Below are 22268 nucleotides of genomic sequence, written 5' to 3' on the forward strand. Positions count from 1 at the left end.
CTCTCCAACAACCCCCCCCCCCCCCCCCCCCCCCCCCACACACACACACATATCCCTCTTTACAAATCGAATTATGAACTGAATGGCATATTATATACAAACGGTTTTGTACCTGAACACTCTCCCCACACACACAATCTCACACTTGATCTGAACTCGACCTATACTCATCATGAACTCTTAATGGAAGCTTCTTTCATATGTTTATTTGATGGACGGTTAATTGTTCTTATTAGGGCCCGAGCACCTCCGGTGGGAGGCCCTATTGAAATTGTAAGGATTATTATTATTATTATTATTATTATTAGGGCCCGAGCACCTCCGGTGGGAGGCCCTATTGAAATTGAAAGGATTTTTATTATTAGGGCCCGAGCACCGAAGGTGAGAGGCCTCAACAGCGCCATCTAAGGAAAAGCCCCTCAGTTAGCTTTCACCGATCTTCACAAAAATCGTAGCCCAGGTGTATCATGACCAGACAAACAAAAATTATCAGAGGTGCAATGGGGAAAAAAGCAACAGGAAGCCCGCCATTTTGGATTTAGTGGCCATTTTGGCCATTTTCCACATTTTTACTTTGATGTACTTGTCCCAGGGCTTTCATCAGATCAACTTCATATGGAGATGAGTGTCATCACAACAAGATGGAAATGAAAACTACCTCAAAGATCGATTTTTCGTCACACGGTGTGACCGTGGCGTGGCATCAAAGTTTGATTACACGCCATCAAAACACGAGGTTCTGTATCTCTTATTTGGTCCAATCAAGTCCAAACTAGACATGTAAGACAAGAGTCCCGGCCTGATGACATCTACACAGAAATCATGACTTAAAATCACAGCGCCCCCTGTTTGCAACAGGAAATGTCTTGTTTTTTGAACGTCTTACACTTGGAGGTATTCCTCCTCACCCACTGCCCGCAGCCATGTCAAACTGTATCAAATCAAAGACATTGTTAATGAAGGCATAAGATTACTGTGACTTTTCGTCAAACGCCATAATAGTGGCGTGGCGTCAAAGTTCATCCACTTGCCGTGACACACGAAATTGCTAAACTTCGGTGTTGGAGGTTCAACCTCCCTCAAACTACATTTGTGTAACAACAGCCCCCCTGCAGACATTCAGATGGTTTTAAGGAATGGGCGTGGCAAAATAACTGAATAGCGCCCCCTAAAGGGCAGCCCCGGCACCACGATTGGCCGACATGTACAAAAATCAATGTGTCTTTTCATAACAAACAAAAAAGTCTCTTGGATAGATATGCTAGACCAAACAGGAAGCCCTCCATTTTGGCTTTAGTGGCCATTTTGACCATTTTAGACATTTTTACTTTGACGAACTTGTCGTAGGGCTTTCATCAGATCAACTTCAACTTCTGGGAATGTCATCTCAACAAGATGGAGATATAAACTACCTTGGTATATTTGATTTCATCACACGGTGTGACCGTGGCGTGGCATTAAAGTTTGATGAATCAAATCAAGATGATTGAGCTGCAGCTGCAATATTGGTCACTAGAGGGCAGTGTAAGACTATGGTTTGCCCAAGGCACAAATTCTCTTCCCCAGGGCTGAAGAGCTTGTTCACACATTGTTAATATGTTGGAAACTAAATTAAACTTACTGATGTGTGTCAATTAATGTTGAGAGATAACTTCAGTTCATGATTAAGAGTAAATTGATAATTTTTAAAGTGTATGTTACACGGTCTGACCGTGGCGTGAAACTTTGATGATTCGCTAAAAAAGAGGGATTTCTTATAACTGTGCATTGTTCCATCAGCCTCAAACCTCATTCACACATTCACAGTCCCGCCCTGATCAGATCCATGTGTCAATATTGACTCATCATTACAGCGCCACCTGCTGGCTACAGGAAGTGACATGTTTTATACTTTGATGAACTGCTCCTGGCTGCTTTACAATATACAGCTCATAAGAGCTCAGTCAAGTCATTGGATCATGGTCAGAATTGTGACATTTCCTCAAACCGTGTAAACATTGAGGTGCGGCGAAGGTTCATCCTTCGCCAAAGGAGACGATGTTGTCATAACTCCAGTGTGCATTGTCCTATCACCGCCAAACTTCTGTCTCATGATCAGAGACCAAGCCTGAACAGCTCTACGTGTCAATATTTCCTCAGTGTCATAGCGCCACCTACTGATTTGCCATGAAACAGGAAGTACTTTGTGAATCCACTCTGCATTATCCAACCGGCCCCCAAATGCTGACCTATAATCACAATCCTGACCTGCACAGCTCCATATATTAATATTAGTGCAGGGTCATAGCGCCACCTACTGATCAGTGTGATAATTAAGTTGTTGTTACATTGTCCAATTGACACAAAATTGCTCACGTTACATCAGAGCCCCTACTTGAACAGATCTATTAGTCTGGCAACGGGAAGTAAGCTTTGTTTTACAACTATCATTCGATTTACATTAAATGTTCACAGTGTGATGTGCAATTGATAGCGTGGGCCGTAATGAGCAATTAGCAGGCAAGGATCGACATCGCGTGACGGACGCAGGAAGTGAAGCGTTTGTCCTTGCCGCAGTGCGCAAAACGCGTGCAACGTGGAGACGTGCGCTTGGTCATTGATCGCTCTCTCCACTAACCGCAACAGGCTTGAAAATGCCTGTGCTCGGGCCCCTTAGTGCTACAACGTCGCCCTAGTTGTCATTGTAACTGGCAAAGCTATTAGATACCTGTTTATCAAGGCACATCCAGCACAGGAAGAAGACAGCAGGTAGACATTTGTGCACCACAGAAAAATGTTGCAAAAAAGTTTTGTCATTGATTTGTTGTGAATGCGTGGGGTCCTCCTCTGTCATCATTACACTGTTATTAATAAATAAAAGGAAAGGAAATAGATGCTTTGTAGAGGTATGACTTGGGGTATTCGTGGCTTAAAAACAGTTACGAACTGAACCTTTGTTGAAAAGGGTCCATTCCCGAACAAGCAAGAGGAGGAACAAATTACCACCACCGAGGAGCCCATGAGCAAAGACCTGAACCCATTACTGTGTAGCACCTATACTGTGGATGTGCTCGGCAGCTTCCAGGTGTCCAGTCTTGATGGAACTTGCCTGTATTCAAAAAGGGTCCCACAGTGCTTGTAGATATGTTGGCTACTAATGTAAGTAACTTACGTTTTAGAAGGATAAGAACTGATAATTAGTTGGAAGGGGAGTAATAGAGGGTACAGGAGAAGTGACGCCTTTTTACACACTGTCCGTGATACCTGAAATAACCAGGGAGGAGAAAGTGAGAGCCGGGAACCTGTGAGATTTATCCTGAAAAAAACTGGACAAGCTACAATCCAACACATTCTCCTTTAAACGCATTATTCTAATCATGTTAATGAAATGTAATTTACTGTATGTCCCAGCCTCTGTGTTCAGTCAACAGAACCATATAAGGTCACTAATCAGATGTAAGAAAACCCATAATGATGATATGTGCATTTTATTAGTTATCATGGCTTCAATAATGCATCAAGCTCTATTCACTTCCTTAGTATTTATATCTCAGCGACTGTATACAGTACAAACTTTATTCAACTTCAAAATGTATTGCACACTGATCACCTGTACATAAGCCTGATATGATTTATAAGTTAGTATGTCTTATGATGCATTAAAGCCTAAATGCACGTTGAGCGCTTGATAACCAAAACTGCCACTACAACTAGTGTACTGTACATTATGGTTGTACGGTTACAATGTCATCAATCCACAAATAGTGACAGAAGAGTCATCCAGTCTTCCAACCAGCGTCAATAAACAGCAATCACATGCATCTTCTTCAGGGAATGCTTCACATATCTGTTTCTGTCATCATTCTAAACACGCTATATGCGCTGTTCATTGTATCATACTATGTGAAAGGATTGCACAGTGAAAACTAGATTAAAGTTGTATAACACTTGTACATGAGGCCCCTGCAAACACCTTCCTCTGCGGTGGTTTCTGCAACTGACACTTGAGCAATTAAATGACAGCAAGGACACGTTAATTACACTGCCACTATGCATAAGCTATAATATGCATTATTATCAACGTAAATAGAAATTAAACAATATCAAGAAGGCGTCTATTACATGGGGCAGATCACAGTTTTAATTAAGTTTCACATCTACATCTTTAAATACTTAAACATATGAGAAACAGTCTTAAATCACCAATGTGCGGTGGTGAAAATTATTAATTTGGCACTTTGCCATTGCTGCTATATTATTAAAGAAGATATGTAGGCAAAAAAAATAAAAATAATAATAATAGCAAATGGCTTGGTAAACTGCCATCAATCGTTGGTTCCAATATTATAATATACTCAAACAGCCACACTGTCTAGTTTTGGAGCCAGTGTTGAAGCTTTCCAACCTTAAAAACTTTTAAAAGAAACGCTCAGGAGTCAACGTGATTCAAATTCCATGCTCAAAAATCTGTGGAATTGAAAAACGAATCCCACTTGTGTAGCACAATTTGTTGCCCACCCTCAGTTAACTGCACCGCGAATGTTAAGCTAAAAGAATGAAAAGTTAAGGCGACAATAAAAGACCCCTTCTGTTCCCAGAGCCAATTCAGTTGGTTTGTATTGGGATATGGCGCATACACACTCTGCCTGCTGAGACACCAGAGGAGACGTGCAGCTCAGGACGAGGCCAGATTACTTGTGACATCAAATCAAAAACAATTGGGGGAAATTTCAGAAATAAAAAACACAAAACCCTGAAGCCGTCCGACATCAAATCCTTGTCACGTACTCATTTTGAGTTGAAAAAAGATGACTAATATATTCCAGCTCTAACAGCATCAGTTATCTACGGGATTCAAGTTGGTGACGACTGCTAGGGTACAACGTTACTCTGTGTCAAAACATGTTGGAGTGCAACCACATAACGTCATGTGTTTACTTCTATAACAACTACAATGGAACAGAATGCAGATAGGAGGAGGAGGAAGTGTGGGTGTACAATAGGTGCAGGGAGACATCTTGACCACAGGACGATGGTTGGAGACAGGAGAACACACAGGCACTGCTTCCTCCTCTCATCAGTAGGAGCTGGTGGAGGCTGTGGCAATTCTCTTCCCGATGTACACCCTAGAACAAAAACACACACATCCATGAAACAGGGAAATAAAGCAGCTGAAAAAACAAGAGATGATTAAAAATAATGCTTTGAACACAGTGATAAATAAATGATAAGGTTCACATTTTCAAAAGCACGCAGGCCAACTCATTACTCTGAATCCAACGCGTTCTTTCAGATGACAGTTCTAACTTGTTGGTGACAGCAGCTCCTCCCTCAATCGCTGCTGACTGTCTCTTGCCCGCTCTGCAACTTGTTTTAGAATTTCTGCACCGGCCCTTATTACCTAAAGCTCTCGAATCTCATTGTCTGAGTTGACATTTTCGTCTACATCTACTTTTCACTCATTTTCGAGAGAAATGTGTATTCTCACTCTGACATTTTACAAGGAGGCTAGCAGCAAAAGTTCCAGAAAAATGTCTACTGCAACTGACTTTTTTGTGTTCTCACATACAGCGCCTTTAAAAACTTTCAGGAAAATGTCCAGACTTCAGCGCATGAAAGCAGCTAAATTCTGCTCATTAGTAAGTGGGTCAGAGGTGCATCATTAGGAGGATTGATTTGCTGGGGTCTGCTCTTCACCACTTTCCCTGTTTTATAAATGAGGCCCCAGGTCTGGGCCAACCACTGCAAGCCACTGCAAAGCTGACCCTTGGTTTCCGTGAAGACGGAGCTGCGTGAATATAGACTTACCCGAGGCCGATAGCGAGGATGTGTGAGATGAGTAAGGAAGGGATGAAGATTTTGAGGATATCAGCTGAGAAGATGCCACCTTTCTTCATGGCGCCGCTCTTTCTAATACTGAGCGATTCAGAACGTCTAGGATGTCTGAAGTGGAACTCCCTGTGAGGAGAAATCAGTCAACCAATTAATGCTAATAATCATGTCAGAATGGTCTGAATGACAATTAGCAGTATGATACTGGAAATGAGAGTCTACTTACTTTGGTGGAATGTTTTCTGGTCTGCTGGACCAGTCAGCGACCCAGTCGACTTCTTTGTTCATTAGGATGTCTTCCTCTCTGTCCTTCTCTGAACCATCTTCCTCTGACTGCGAAAAAAGGGGGTAAAGCAATATTATTTTTCACATGAAATGAAAACACATGACAAGGGTTGAAACTTCTGAGTGTATCATGGTGTTTTACCTGACTACTTCTTGAGCTGGACATCTCCACATCAAACATTATCTGACCCTCATCCTGATCTGGACTTTGAGGCCTGTGAGGACTGAGTCAACACATCAGAGAAAAGTCAAAACCTCCTTTTTTTAACAGTACAGTACAAAGTGCACTTTATCTCCATGCATATATCATGTAATGCCCTTTATTCCTACCTATCACAGGCAGAGTTGCTTGGGCTGGACTCATGCTGTGCATCCAAGAGGATCTTTTCCATGTCTCCATTGTGGATGGAGGAGGATGACGGCACATGCTCTAATCCTCCGATGAAGTTTTCATCATTCTCGGGCACCACTTCCAAGGTCTGCAGGGTTTGGCTCGCTTCTGCGTTTGCATTTATTTGGTCAGCAAAGGGTGTCATGTGCAGGTGCTCCTGCACGCCCGTGGTCCCTGGGTTCCCATTCAGCTCCAGCTCCACCCAAGAGCCTTGGCAACACGAAGGTCAAGAGGAGGGAAGGAAGGAAGAAAGGGAGATTTGGTTTGTTGTGTTAAAGTGCAAACCTAAAAGCAGATTGTGCACCAAACAGAAACATGCATCCGTCCTCTATCTATAAGGAAACTGCTGACCTACGTTCCCTGAAACACTGGCGCTGTGCACTGGATGTGCACTGCATCCATGAGCGCGTGCATTTCTTTGTGCCACTGCCCCACAAACAGCTTGCACATTTTTTTCTAAATGAGTTATGTAATCTGAGCATGGGTGAAAACAAAACATCAACCTTGCAGCACAAATCTCCCCTTTCCCCTATGAAGGATTTAGTGAGTATAAATAAAAACCGTGTAACTCGATCATGTTGTCTGTTGTGTGATCGGCTGCACAGACACAGACACAGTTTGCAGTCAGAGCTGCTCTCATGTGAGCTCTTGCATAACTGTGGAGAGCAGTGTGACACAATGTGCCCAGGCACGTCGCTGTTCTGTTCCAGCTCTGATGGTTTTGTCACATATACAATACACATTTCTCTGCGAGCGTTTGTTTCCACCCTTAAAATGTTGATCGTCAAATCCCCTTTAATCAGTACGGTGTGTTTTTTATGTATTTTAGGTGCTATTGGTGTTCAGGCGTTATGCTAACATGGTGCCGTTGTCTCCCTTTAAAACTAGCATCTAAATAAACAGACAGACGAACGGCAGCTGAATAAAAAACAACTCGACTACACAAGGCGTCAGCATCATAAGAGCTTCTACCAGAAATGAGAAACAGAACGACGAATAAAAACAATATGTATTTGGTCTTTTGTCCCAAACTTGTTTTCATTTGGCCTGAGCCCACCCAACGGTCGTCTGGCGTACGTGATTGGCTGCCGAGCCGTCGATCAAACGTTTCTCGCCACGCAATTGGCTGACTCTCGCGGTGACGCTGAACAACACCCTCCGCCCCTCCCAGGCGAAGAGGAAATTCCATTAGCGATGCAACTTTTACAATAAACTCGAAAATACGCGGATATGATCAGAAACAGACACTTTTTAATGCCGGCCACCGTGTCCTCTGTGACGCGGCGCACGGAGAGACACGCGGAGCCGCTACGTACCGTGGAGCCCGGGCTCCTCGTTGTTGTTTCGCTGAGCAGCAGCGGTGGACATGTTGACTCCACCAGCCTGAGCGTTCATCTCAGCTGCGGGACACGCAGAGTGCACAGTGCGCATGCGCCGAGTCAGTCCAGAGTCCACACCAGACATAAAATATAGATCCAGAAAACAAACATTATGTCAGCAGTAATGCAATGAATCCACATATATTATTATTCTTCGTTCCTCTGCCATAAATTTCGTCCCGCTACTCGTCCCGCAGTTTTTGACACACATGGTGGGATCTGCCTATTCTAAGACTTTCGCCTAACGGTTCGCTCGTAAATTGCGAAAAACAGCAGGTTTTTTTGAATGGGAGTCTATGGGAGCCTTTATCAAAGGAACGAGTGAGAAAATGACCGATTTTCAGCCATTTTTTCTGTGCTTAAACTGCTCTCAAAGCCACAAATGGAGGTTGTCATACGTGATTTTTACATCAAAACGTAGGAAAACTAGTTAGCTTCGCAGACATCTCACTATGAAATATATCAGAGCTAAACTTTTGGCTGTATCCCTTTTTTAGAATTTTAGTTCTCCGGGGGCCCTCTCCATTGAGTCTAATGTTAATTTTGAGAGAACATTTCTGGAATGAGCCTTGAAGTTATACTTTTCTAACTCGCTCCCACGGTCCCAGTTCTTAACTCTAACCTGTGCGTTGGGCAAAGTCTTGGGATTCTGACGGTGTTTTTATTTCAGAGACAGGGTTTATTGTTTTTGAACAATCCCACGTTGTTCGAGGGCTTCGCTAGAGTGTAGGTGTCTCTTCAACAGTGGGAGCTCTGTATAACGTCATAGATCAAAGGGATCTTTGATGTCTTTACTTAGACAATTGCAAACGTGAAAGATTTCACCTTTTTCAAGCAGGCCAGTAGACCCGCTCTTCTGTCCGAGTCATCCCAGTGTGAGGAGGGTTTGAGCCCTGATGACAGTAATAAAGCTGACCCCAGTCCTCTCCTGTCACTCACTCCTCACACACATCCTCTACCATTACTGACAACTCCTTAATTCATTTGTCATTGCTGCTCCCAGACATTTTCTTATGTATGAATACTTGAAACATTGACGCACCTTTCTATTATGTTGCAAACTGTATCTTCTAAATCAATGTTGTAAATACTGTTATTTTACTGATGCTCTATTATACGCTGCATATATTGCACTTCTGAAGGGATCCCTCACGTGTGGCTCTCTCTGAGGTTAACACTTTTCCCCCTGTTAAGTGTTTTTGGGTAGTTTTTCCTTACTCCTGTTGAGGGTTAAGGACAGAGGATGTTTGCACCTTGTAAAGCCCTATGAGAAAAATTGTGATTTGGGAATATGGGCTATACAAATAAAATTTGATTGATTGAAATATATCCACTGAGTGCATGGTTGCGCCAAAAGCTTATTCAAAGTGTCCTAGTGCATTATGAACAGCTTGATTTAGGTAAATTAACTGATGCATTTCCACAGTACTGTGTAATAACAGGCAGTGGATCATATATTCGTAAGCTTTCAGAGCAGCTGAACAGAAGAAGAGCACTTGAGTGACCCTCTGCCTCTTCCCCGTTGAACCCAATTGGGTCAAAGGAGCAGATGCAGACTAATCATAAAACAACTGTAGACCTATATACCATGATAGAACTACTGGATGGATGCACATCAGGTGTTGAGATCAGAATATATTGGAGCAACAAGCAGTAATAAGGGATTTGCAATTGTAACTACATTTTGAGTCAACATTTTTTAGTAGCAGCAGCACTGTCTGACACCACTGCAGAGATTTGAAAATGTTTTGTCTGCCTTGGTGATGAGATAGGTCCAAAATAAGCCTAACCATCTTTTGAAAAGATTTTTTTAAATGTTAGGCTTGTCATTCAAAGCCCAACAATAACATGGATAACTGCCATACAGTTGTGTGCCTCTGCCAACCTGTCATGTTGCAGGAAGTGTGGTCATAATCTCCCCTCCTGTTCCTAAGTGTTCGTGTTCCTCTTCCTGTTGGTGTTGAATTACGGCCAGAAAAGGGATTTAGCAGAACATTGACATCACAGGGAAGTCGGCCATCAACCTTTTGGACATCAAATTTTACCTCTTTCATCCCGTTAGACATTTGCTTTAAATTGTCATAATGAGCATATCCATTCGTGAGTCAGGACCAAAATTATTTTGTGACCTCAAGTCCAAGTGAACACTGGAGAAATTCCCATAAGGCATTCCTGAAATAGCTTGTTCAGGAGAATGGGAGGGACAGACAACCTGAAAACATAACGTGTCTGGCCTCAGCTGTCACTGACGCAGAGGGATAAACCTCCTACTGCCCCAAATTTTGGTAAAGCTTGTATTTATCTGATCATTTTACTTTAAGTTCTATACAAAAACCACAGAGAAACATTCATTTTGTTCAGAAATCATGTTCTTTGAAATTCTTTTACTTTTCATCTAAATTGTTCTTTATTCCATTCGACAAAGACAAACCAAGCTGTACAATGAACCATTTAAACAGATCACCAAAGCTCTCCTACAATCTTTATTCAAGAGCCCCTTGAAAGAAATAAACAATACAAATTAATGAAATTCACAAAAAGAAAAGTGCATTTTGCTCTTGTGATACATTAGACATGTATATAAAAAAACTCATTACTCCAATTTAGACAGTTTCCTTGAGATTTAATGATCCTTTATACTGTATGTAGGGCAAGGTTCATGTTCCAAAGCCATTACAGAAAACTTAAATGTAAAAAAAAAAAAAAAAAAAAAAAAGTATCTACCATGATCTACCTGAGTAAGGCAGTTTTCCTGAGAAGCTGCCGGCTTTGCAGGTACAAGGTTTGATCACGGAGCAGCAGTAAATTCCCCTGAGCAGTCTCGTGTCTGGCGTGCCAGAAAGTTCAAGAAACATACTTGATTATATTTCCTCTTTAATGCTATACGAAAGGCAATTTGGGTTGTTGTGAACATCTTTGTGGTTTATACCATAGCATTCAATAAAAGCTATGGAGACATGAGGGGAAAGTGAAAAAGATTGGTTTGTTTATTTTGTCGCTGTGTCTGCAAAGATGGGATGTTGGAAAAGCCAATGAGAATATTTACTTAATAAAAGAAACCTCAATTCTGATCTGTGTAACCTCTCTGTATAGATTTTTGCATTTTCAAACATTTCTCACAACAGATGTTTAGAACAATAATTACTCAATAGTGAGTGAGTGAGTAAATGCTTCATTTATATGAATGACAGGCCAGAGCTTTTGATTGTTGACGAACTGACTGAATTATCTTTGACTGTGGAATGGGACAAAGGTGCCACATTATACAGGTTTTTACATATATGACATGAGGCAAATAACTTTAACCACCCTCACACAATCTTGCATCAGAAAATAAAGAAAAGTTTTTTTAAAAGGTCGCAAGAGAAAATTAAAAAATCCAAGTGTCTTATTACCAGAGGACGTAACCCAGAGCCCTGAGAGAGAGAGACAGTAGCTTACCCCCACATTTGGAGATGGGTAGTTATTTTGGAAATCAGTTCTCCGTTGTAGGAGTGACACATAATTGTGGTCCAGTGGACCTTCATGCCCTGATTCAATGGCTTAAGCAATCACCAGAACAATGTAATGACGTGAAAAGTGTTGTTCCAAAGTAAAGTGGCAGCATATGACTGAAGCATAGTGCAGCAGAGAAACAGCCGAGTTAATTTGCTCAGTACAGTTGTTAATGACATCTTTGATACAATAATTGTCCGCAAACTAAGTGCTTCACAAATTCTCCTTTTTAAATAAACACATTTGTATAGGAGAGCTACCCCTGCATCACAGGAGAGAGAAGACATTTCATGAATCAGTAACTCTACCTAGTCAATTGACTTGACTAGCTTTAGAGAGAGCTTGATTTAACAGTTTTAATATTAAATGTTGATTAAAATGCCTTTCCCCACAAGGACCCATTCTTTTCACAGCAAGCAAAAATTATTCATAAACAGAACCATGGCACAGAAACAGAACATTAAGATCTTAATCATCTCAGGATATATATATCTGAAGAGTCCAAATAAGTTCTACAAACAGTTAGTCAGCCAAATTAAAAAAATAAACTGTTATAGTGCTTGTGACTACGGAGATACTGAAAATACTTTTCTTCGGACATCCCATGTCAGGAACGACAACACCTCCCCGATGTCACAAAAAGTCTCTCGCTTTCAAAACAAATACCTGCCAGAATGAACAAAACGTCCCAAAGTCATACAGTCAATACGAAAAAGGTCACCTGACTGTCAAGTGACCTTCCACCTACAATCAGTCTGAGATAGACAGCTAAAGAAACTACAGTGATCAGACTGTAATCCTATTGCTTTCATTTATACAAAAATAAATCAGCTATAGTGGTTATTCTTCTTTTATCAGGTACAGTACAAAACATCATTTAAAAAAAAAACAACTCTACAAACAGAAGATCCAGAGGGTAAAGCGATCAATCTATATGACATGCTCTTTGTGGGGAAGCTGATGGCGGCGCTCAACGATGTTGCCACTAACCACAAGAAGATCAGGCCACAGCACGCCACGTTTATAAGCTTTTGTCCTGAGCTTTAATGGTGGTCCCCACATGTGCGAGGGTGTGCGATCTGACCGACGGCACCTTTTCTAAAAGACAGTTTTAAGCGATTCTAACTTCAGAGTGTAGAGGACTAGTTACTTTGGCATGATCAGCCCCTGTTCAACTTCCAAAAAACACAATGCCAGACAAGCATACACCATTATTGTGTCTATGTTAAAAGGACTACATAAGACTTCTTTTTAAATGTTCTAGCTCATTAACAAGAAATTACATATGCATTCCTGTCCACAAGTTTAAATAGACCAATCCAGTTCTCAGTGAACGTTTAGTCAGATTCTGTTAATGCAACTGAGACCAGGGAATGTTCTGAAAACCGGACTCTGTTCAGGACACTCACTACAGCATCTCAGTTGTGTCAGAAACTCTAACCCTGGAGACACATTTTTTGAAACATACATGTTATTAAAGGTATTGAATGAAGTTCATTATTTCCTGCATTCAAAAGGCAGATTCTACTCTTTCATTATTTAGTTTCCTTGCTTGCAAATGCACTGCCACAGAACAATTACTTTGACATAATCATCCTGAATGCATCTCTTGTGGACATTTGAGTTAAGATTTGACTTCTCTGCTTTATATGCAAATAAACATGGCCATCATTTGTGTACATAAAGTTTGCGTGAACTTGGCAAAAAGACAAATACTTGGCTATGGAGTGTTGGCAGCTTGTATTAGCAGTGTTTCAGGTCTGTGTGAAAAGGAGCATGGTGACAGATAAACAGAAGAACTTCCTTTTGAAAATAATAAAACATGTTAGCTACAAAAAACTAATGGACAATTGGTAGCTATGACATACAAATGAATCATGTCACAATGGCACAAAAGAATAAGGGAACAAACTAACCAAATATGTGTGTGTGTGTGTGGAACACGTTTTCCCTTTGGTTTGGGATGTAGTGGAGTTGCAAACAGAAACTTGGTGAATGGAGTGATTCTAGTGGAGGAACCCTTGACACCAAGTCCCAAAGCCTGGTCTCAGATCTGCATGTTTATGTAAGGTTAATGTAATACACATGAAAAACTTGCTTGTGGGGGTCAGCTTGGATGTACTGTGTTAATGCCACTGTTTGTTGTTGTAAAAGTTCAAAACTTAAATAACTACGGGCAGATCATAGCAAGACTTGGGGATTTAGTCAAAGACAGACGGATGTTTGTTTTGCGTGTGTATCAGAGCAGTGGGGCTCAAGCAGAAACTGGGATCTGAGCAGTTCAACAGATGCTAGTTGAGTTTTTCCTGGAATATGTATAGATTGTTGGTGGTGGCCACAGCAATGATGTTGTCCAAAGGATGCCAGGCAGTGTGGAGGATCTTCTTGTTAAAGTCAAGACTGTCAACACTGATCTCATCCTTTTTGCGCTTCCCACCCGTGCTTACTTTGCGGGGTTTCAGGACCGATCGCGGCTTGCTGTTCTCCCGTGACGCCTCTAAGGTCACGTCCTGCCGGTAGCCTCGGTCAAACATCCTGAAGAAGTTGTTGTAGGAACCCGTCATCACAACGCTGCAGAGAGACAAGGTATGACAAAAATTACAATTATGAAGAAAACTGAATAAAAGGCAAAAGTATAATTTTATGCAAGACTATTCAGAGCATGTACAGAATACTCCTTCCACTCACACCACATTCTGGGCAGCCTTATGCTCTGCAGGGGACAGATAACCCCAGTAAGTGATAAGACCAGCGTCACCGGGTACATCTTCAAATAAGGGTCAGCCCAAAACATGGGCATGCATCATACATGTTGAATGTGTGAGGGAAACCAAAGATGATGCATTCAAATTCTTAAAACAGTTCTCCTGAAGCTGAGTCTGACTCACCAGATGTAGACTGGTACAAGTCTTATGCTGCATTCTTCTCAACTTCCGGCCTTTTTCAAAATACCATTCACTTCTAAACAACAATCTTTAAGCTAGCAAACTACTCTGTAATTGCTATTTTGTCATCAAGTTTTAACGACAATTTGAATCATTCATTCATGTGCAAATCTTCAACTGAAACAAGTTATTTTCCCCTGACACCATTTAGGAAGGGACCTGCCCAAGAAGACAGTAAATTGATTTAAAGAAATACAAAAGAAGCCAAAGCGTTTTGCTGCAGAATGATAATGGGTGCAACCAGAGCATTCTCCAGCACTGACAGCGATGTGGAGATAGATCGGTCTAAGAAAAAAAAAGTTGCTCACCTGTCGTTCCCGTTCCAGCAGCATTCAAACTTGTCGAAGATGCAGTCGTTCTCATAGAGTGAACACAACTTACTCCTGAGATATTCATGCACCTGTTTAAGGAAAGTAAAGAACAGTTGTGCAAGCGTAAAATAACATTACTAGACACCTGGATATTGACATTAGGACTTCAGTGAAACACTCCTCTCTTGTGGAGAAACAGTAAACATATCTTTTGTCTTGGCACAGCAGCAGTTACACACCTGATATGTCTCTACTGGTCGGCTCTCCATGTTGAGATCCCAGATTTTGACAGTCAGGTAGTCTCGGGTCATCATATAGCGTCCACTGTGGCTGAACTTTACATCAGAGATGGATGAGATGATTTCAGAAAAGAACGAGCGATTGTTCGGATCCTCTGGCTCTTCAAATACTTAAAAAAAAGAAAAGGATGTATGACATTATTTTACCCTGACTTCTACTTAATACAATAACAGACTACACATTTTTTTTAAAGCTGTGTAGAATTTATTGCAGAAACATTGTAAAGATGCACTGTACGGATACCATCATAAACATCATGTTTCTACAAGCCAGCTTTTTATAAAATTGAAAAAAGTCAAACAAACAGTGATAAGAGAGACCTAAGACACTCCCATCATTCTCTTTTAAACTCTATTTGTTTATTGTGCTGCAACTCAAATTGTAAATTTCTCAAGCACTCCTTGTGCAATCATTTTCCATGCCTCCCTCTCCACTCCAAGATAATGGGTGGTTGAGTGACAAGACTTCACAGGAAACTGAAGTTTTGGTTAAAGCTTACATTTTCTTGGCAAATGTTGTAGTTGAAATGTTATAAAAGCTACTTCCCAACTTAAATATCTGGGATTTGAAAGCATGTAGATTGATAAGGATAATACTGCCATATGCCTTTATAGAATTAAAAATAAGTCTTATTTGTAGAGCACTTTTATAACACTTACAATGTAACTTCACCACATTAACAATAACATAATAAGATACAATTATAATTAATTTAAATAAATGTAAACTCTGAAATAAATTAAATTTAAAAAATAAGTTTTAAGAAGGGATTTAAATGCAGCTTTAGATGTGGCATGTCCAATGTCATCTGGTAAGTCAATCCATAGTTTGAGGGCTCTAAGTTCCAGAAGACCACTGTGTTGTTTAGAAAAACTTCCCAGGCAATAGTAGCTAGTTGATGAAGAACGTTTAGGCTCTTTATATGCATTAAGCACAGTATTTCCACTTTGAGAGAGAACTTAGACATTTAAACCTATTTCATTGTGTATCATCCATTTTCCTTCAGCACACACCTCAGAGTGCAACTGCTCCCCTGCAGGCACACAGCATGAAATAAATTGGCTTACTTTTGGCGTGGTTGTCACACAGGGCTGATGCCCTCATGTCACACAAACGAATGGTGCCTTTGCTGCTGCTGTAGACAAAGGTGTTGCATTGGTTGGGGTGAAACTCCGCAGCTGTGATCACCTCTGTTAACTCCTCCATATTGGCTGGTTTAATGTCAACAATATCTGAAGAAGTGCGGTTAAGGTCAAGTGGCTTAACAGACATTTACACAACTTAAAGAGATACTTCCAAAATAGGAATCAGACAAAAAGGTTTTGCTACAGGGCTAGTACACACAACCTGCAATCAGAACTTCCCCCACATGTTCTAAGTCCAATAATTCATATTTTTGGAGGTCAATACGGTTATAAGAATATTAAGTTTGAATAATTCTGCCTGTGATCATGTATTCAGTTAGTCTACTATCATATCTATGACAGATGCTCAGTACAAACATCAATACCGGCTTATTTTGGGAATGCACGCACAATGGTAGCATTTGGCCATCGCATAATTCATTTTACCCTCATTAGAGAGTTAGGACACTTCACATCTTTAGTCAGGGCAATGCAGGAAAACATTTTCACAACGTAACTTCTTCAGGGTCAATCATATACAACATTTCAACTATAGAGTCACTACAATATGTTTAGAAGTTTAAAAATCCTTACTTTGGGGACATCTGGTGGTATTATTAAATATCACACCAATTAATATATTTCAATAACACAAAAATTGGATCATTGCTTGCATGGTCTATATAATAAAACTGATGAATGAATTGATGATGAATTTACAGACATGGATCAGAAAAGGTGTCCTTATATGCAGTGAAGTTCAGTTTTGCAGCAGGGACAGTCTGACTATATCCTGTGTGATGTGTGGTGGGTAGGTGAACCGGATGTACGCAAGGTCACATCATAAACTGACAGTGAGTCAGCTATTTATGTTCTCGTAAAATCAACCAGAAGTTTGACATGTTTTCTTAGTCAACTTATACCGACACTACAAATTCATATTTCCAAGTAAGAGGCTACTGTTTAGAGACTTGAATGATCATCTCCACCACAGAACATGAAAAATGTTGTGATCTGTAAAAGATGATGTAGCATACAATTAAACAACAAAAGGATACTAAAGCTGCGATCTGTGATCTCCAGATGCCAGAGGTTAACGCGCAGGTCATCTGCAGACAGGTAGGTCTCACAATCACTGTTGACTGAGATTGAGTTGATATGATAAGTGTGAGCATTCGCAAACACTCGTCTAGGGCTGGCTTCCACCATCAAGTCCATGGGCCTGAACACTGGTACCTACGGAGAGGAGCAGGGTTAGGATCATCATCAAATGTGTTTGGATGTGTATTGCTGTACCTCGGCACCATTGAAAATGAGGGTTCTACCTCAATGTGTCTCCCGAGGTTTTAAATAAATAAATGATGAACAATTTATGAAATGACGACCAGACAGAAAACTGTTACGTGCATGTAGAGCGGAATAGACCTTTACCAGAGTGGACAATTAAAGGCTCCAGTGCAGGAGCACCATGAATGGATTGTTAATGTTATTATGTTGCCTTCAAATGGGGTTAAGTTTACCGTACTTCACCAACTGACTCCATATGACACCCATTCACAATCTCAGAAATTTCTGAGAACTTTGAGTTCACACGTTTTGCTGACATTTTCAGAAATGGTGAAGGCAACTGAAGTTAATATATCATTGGATAAGTTAATATTATATTTTTAGTTGTATAGTTTTTCTTTATAGTCTTACTTCATAGTGTCCAAACAAAATATTGATATTTTCCATGGCCTCATGTTTACCCTCTGTCATTAAGCCTTTACTTTCTCTACATTAGACTACCCGACTGCTTCTGTGGCTCCCAGACGTCCACAGTAACATTAATAACAGCATCAATGTTGCTGTTGATTTGCAGCTTTGTCGTCATTTAACAGCTTGAGCACCAAGCACACCTTGTACAGGACCTCCCACATTATAACCACAAGCGCTCAATTTCCGTTCAAAAGGCCGCATTAGTTAAACATGTGGCAATGATGGCTGGATTTCAGCATGAATCAAAATTTTGACAGAAGGTGCTGCAATGACTATTTTCATGTAGTTGGCAACCAAGCAAATTATCACAGTTTTAATTCACTACCTTGATTTACTGCTTTAAGGAATGGATGGGAAGCAAGTAAATAATTTTTGCTGTCGCTATTAATTACAAATCCGACATATAAAACATGTTTAACAACAAGTACATGTTCAACATTATTGGGACAGTGTTAAAGTAAATTATACACACCCGTAGTGTTGTGACAGTGTTGGGATCTCTGTAGCGGCCATCTTCTTCCTTCAGATTGTAGCCCTCTGGTCTCTTGTCACGCTCACTAATTTTCCACAGCTTTATGGTTTTGTCTGCCAAAGTCAAAGAGCAGAGATCATAAAATATTATCATAAATAACATAAACTGTATAAATTTAGATTAGTTGCTGCCAAACGAAGTCTACAGCAGCCAGTCGGAAAGATTGCAGTTTAAGAATAGCTCATTATCACCAATTAATTATTATTTCAGTGAATCAGTTTGCTTAGCATCCGGTGGTTTAATCACCATTTGTAGACAAAAGGAACTGTGCAGCGTTTTTCTGAGGAAGCCATCGAATCTTGTTGATCTTCTCCTCAATCTCAAGGCTTTTCAGGTAGTCAAACTCAGGCTCATGGCTCTGGAAGGTGCTGTAAACATTGTACTCTCCTCTGCACTGTTGCTGATTCTTACTCTGAAAAAGAAAAACAGAAGAGTTAAGTTCAAGACCTTTACTGACAGCAGGAACCAGCCTTTCATTCTTAAATTCTGAATGAAATAAAATGTGCAGCCTATGTGACCAAAGTATGAATAATCTGATGTGAAAAACAATGATCACAGATTAACTTTAATCAGATGAGTGACCAAAACTTACCTCTGGCTCCTGCTGAAAGATGACAACACGACCTCCCTTGTCCCCAGTGGCTAGCAGCTCCCCAGAGTGGTTGAATTCAACCGTAGAAATTATGTCAGCTGTCAATAAAGTTGAGAAATTAGAATCAATCAAATCATCTATTTTTTTTTATCTACCCTAATTTTAAATGTCAATTTCTTTTATTACAACTGTAGTAAGGACACCAACTGTGTAAATCTGAGGTGTGTTCGACATGAAAAGATTTTCGCACTGATTAACAAGGGTTTTGTGGTTGAACGATTTACTTCCTCCCAATGATACCTGATATTCCTCCAGCAGATATATCAATATTGTATGTTTACTGCTGTTTTAAAAACCTATGAGGTGAGAAAACATTGTCAACCACGGTGAGAACACAACTGATCAGTGTTGTACATGTTTAACTAAACAAACACTACAACGTGGTAGTGCAATGAAACTTGAAGATGAGGTGGAAAACAAACTTTGCTGCTATTCAGTGCCTCTCAAAGACAAGCATTCTCATCAAATCCTACAATACAACAATCAATCCCTGTTTACTGACTCACACTATTCTGAGCTAGAGCAAGCCTTAATATAGACTATGGTGTTGTTCCTCTCGTAACACAGAACAAAGTGCCTGGGACTGCCTGACTCCACACAAGCTCACAGATAAAAACAAAATGTGAAGCAGACTATTTCAGTAGAAGTAAAATAAAAACTGCAACATTACTGTCGTGTTTTCAGCTTATGTACGGCTATGTATACTATTGACACAAGGAGAGGCTCACATTTATATATTTGTTCTCAGGCAAAGCTTACTGTAAACAACTGTGCCATCATCATGTACTGTAAACATAGGTGTATAGGGCATTTGTGAATTTACTAATTAGACAATGGAATAAAGGGTGATTAGTTATTTTTTCACTTTTGGTCTTCATGCTAATATGGATACAAAAACTACAATGAGCACATATATAAGAAAAAACTCAACTAGCTTGTGGAGATACATTTCTACTTCATGAGCAAATTATGAGCATGGAAAGGTTGGTGGTCATAGTACAGCATTGATTGCTGTAGATAATGTCTGCAAGCATGGACTGGTCAGTAGAGTGTGACGAGCCATAAGTGCAAGCTTGAGGATCACTTCGGCTCAAAATATCTGTGCGGATATGAACTCCTGTTAATAATCTAAACAACTGTTTAAGCCTGGGTTGTAATGCATCAAATCCAAAATCCACTATTGATAAGAAGGTTTGCTTGCAAGGAACTAGGTCAAAACATTCTGTCAGGACACTTTCCTGCCAGGGTTTTCATTTCATACTGTGATGCTTTGATCACATTGCAGTTCCAGTCACCTCTATTGTAATGGGTTTGCAGTATATGTCCATTTCCAACCGCATGGCTAAATACCAACAGAATCCAAGTAGGGAAAGTTTTCCTTTTGACTTGGCTGATCAGACCCTTTAGTTCTAGGACATTCATGCACTATGAAGCAAATCTGAAGTAGAAGTCAAGTAAAATGGTTAGTCAACCAAATAACTTTTTGAACTTACTTCTAAATAGCAAAATGTCCTTGTCTTGCAGAGTTTAAAACCTGTGACTTTTCAGTTCCAATATGCATTGCACTCTCCAGCGTGCAAGCATTAAATAACACACACTGGACTAATCTAAACCAGGGGATTATAAAAGTAGTGGCTGTTGACAGTTTGCAGCAATTATGTCAGAAATAGAAAGTTTTACCAGTCTATAAACAGGCCTACCGGACTATGAGCAAGTGTCACACACCACTGACCCGTTTACTTCAGTGCAGACAGACTGGTGCTCACAAATAGCCATTAGTCATAAAGCTTTTCATATGTATAAATACCGCAAACCCTTTAGCATTGAAGCTAACTAAACAGAGGCGTACACAGGGTGCCGTACAGACAGCTCACTGTGGCAGGTCTTCAGTTCAGTGACCACCACATGGACTTACCTTCTGCGACATCATCATCTATGGCTCCTTTGACTTGAGAGAAGCACCACTGCACATCACTGTTCCCACCACCGGCCCCTGCACAACACAACAACACGTTTCAACACAACGACACCGTTTAGGACAACTTTACACGCGTTAGCTCGGTGCTAACTAAGCTAATAAAAAAAAGGTCTTAAATGACTTATGCTAACAGAACAAGGCGCTGTGTAACTTTTTACTTATCACATATTATCATTGGACGAGCTACCTATTCAGGGAGATACTTTAAACTTGTTTGCTGTAGAAAACACTCATTTTCACGCTGACAGTGACACACACGCACACATACATACATACACACACGCGCACTAGCATCTTGAAAGTATCCTAGCTTGTCAGTTAGCCTGCGCTGGGTAACCACAACACAGGAGACAAACCCAGCATCTGTGCGTGACGGGACGGACACAGCAGAATAACAGCGACACCTCGGACACGATCACCGTCTGAACTCTGGAGCTTTTACCTGCCATGGCTCGGACGGAGGGGGACTCTGTAGCGGGCTCGGGCCCTGGACTCGGAGCAGAGCAGTGCCGCTGACCCGGGTCGGTTGGGCGGTTCTGACCGAGGAGCAGCGGAGGAATGAAGCGGGGAAGTGGCGCACGGAACTCCGCTCGCCGCACAAGTCCCAGGCCCCGGTCGACACAGACGTACCGAAGCAGTTTCCGACCGAGGAAACTAAAGTACAGACCCGAGTGGTGGCTTTCAGACTTTGCTCTCTACTTTGAGATTTCCCTCGCCTCTGCCTCTCCCAGCGTTCACACTTTCAAAATGGCGCAACTCGGGCGGCGCTCAACATCCTTCACCGTGAGGGAGCGGTGGCGGGGGAGCACCGGGACATTTGAACCCGGCTGGCTCTCAAACCGTCAACAACACGGGGGGGGGATTACTGTCACTGAAACCCCCCCGGGTCACTTGATTTATTGCACGTTTCGACCCCAATGGAAATCCAAAAGGACTTTTTGGGTGAAAACCCTGTAATAGCTTGAACCCCGCCCGTGTGCGTTGTGGCAGTGGAAAGAATCGAGCTCACCCGCGCCCGCACAGTGAATTCAGCAAAAGTGAAGTGAGAAAACTGAACTAGATTAAATAGTTTAATTTCACTTTAATTTAAACTCACATCATATGTAATGAATTCGATTCATAATGTTTCAAATAACGTTCAATTGATTGAATTCAATTAAGTATTCATTTTAGATCAATTGATTTCTTTGACAAAAACAAAATCAAGTTGGATGTTTGCTGTTCATTAAGCCTCAGATATTAGTAACATCCAGACTCATTGTTCTGACAACATATGGAAATAAACAGAACACAAAGGCACCTCTGGG

The 22268-nt window shown here is 40.9% G+C and overlaps 2 protein-coding genes across 2 annotated transcripts; both read right to left on the minus strand.

Annotated features, from left to right (window-relative positions):
- Positions 1 to 3451: 3451 nt before the first annotated feature.
- Positions 3452 to 7958, minus strand: LOC117768505 (BCL2/adenovirus E1B 19 kDa protein-interacting protein 3-like). The gene is made up of 6 exons (XM_034596925.1): positions 7804 to 7958; positions 6427 to 6697; positions 6239 to 6320; positions 6038 to 6144; positions 5788 to 5937; positions 3452 to 5105 (listed from the first exon to the last, which is right to left on the minus strand). Exons 1-6 carry the CDS (start codon positions 7949 to 7951, stop codon positions 5057 to 5059), a joined length of 807 nt encoding a protein of 268 aa, XP_034452816.1. The 5' UTR covers positions 7952 to 7958; the 3' UTR covers positions 3452 to 5056.
- A 2294-nt stretch (positions 7959 to 10252) lies between these two features.
- On the minus strand, positions 10253 to 21751 carry LOC117768497 (serine/threonine-protein phosphatase 2A 55 kDa regulatory subunit B alpha isoform). Its single transcript, XM_034596904.1, has 10 exons — positions 21404 to 21751; positions 20899 to 20976; positions 18924 to 19021; positions 18578 to 18743; positions 18272 to 18384; positions 17100 to 17277; positions 15985 to 16149; positions 14857 to 15026; positions 14615 to 14706; positions 10253 to 13932 (listed from the first exon to the last, which is right to left on the minus strand). Exons 1-10 carry the CDS (start codon positions 21408 to 21410, stop codon positions 13653 to 13655), a joined length of 1347 nt encoding a protein of 448 aa, XP_034452795.1. The 5' UTR covers positions 21411 to 21751; the 3' UTR covers positions 10253 to 13652.
- Between the last annotated feature and the right edge of the window lie 517 nt (positions 21752 to 22268).

Source organism: Hippoglossus hippoglossus, chromosome 9 (genome assembly GCF_009819705.1).
Source record: "Hippoglossus hippoglossus isolate fHipHip1 chromosome 9, fHipHip1.pri, whole genome shotgun sequence".
In the NCBI taxonomy this organism is placed as follows: Eukaryota; Metazoa; Chordata; class Actinopteri; order Pleuronectiformes; family Pleuronectidae; genus Hippoglossus; species Hippoglossus hippoglossus.

Coding starts and splice junctions, on each gene's coding strand:
- LOC117768505 (XM_034596925.1), bottom strand. CDS start 7,951: ATGTCTGGTGTGGACTCTGGACTGACTCGGCGCATGCGCACTGTGCAC. Junction 6,321..6,426: donor AGCAACTCTGCCTGTGATAG/GTAGGAATAAAG, acceptor GTGTTGACTCAG/TCCTCACAGGCCTCAAAGTC. Junction 5,106..5,787: donor ATCCTCGCTATCGGCCTCGG/GTAAGTCTATAT, acceptor TTTTTGTTCTAG/GGTGTACATCGGGAAGAGAA.
- LOC117768497 (XM_034596904.1), bottom strand. Junction 18,744..18,923: donor TCTTTCAGCAGGAGCCAGAG/GTAAGTTTTGGT, acceptor TTTCTTTTTCAG/AGTAAGAATCAGCAACAGTG. Junction 15,027..15,984: donor GTGTGACAACCACGCCAAAA/GTAAGCCAATTT, acceptor CTTTTTTTTAAG/TATTTGAAGAGCCAGAGGAT.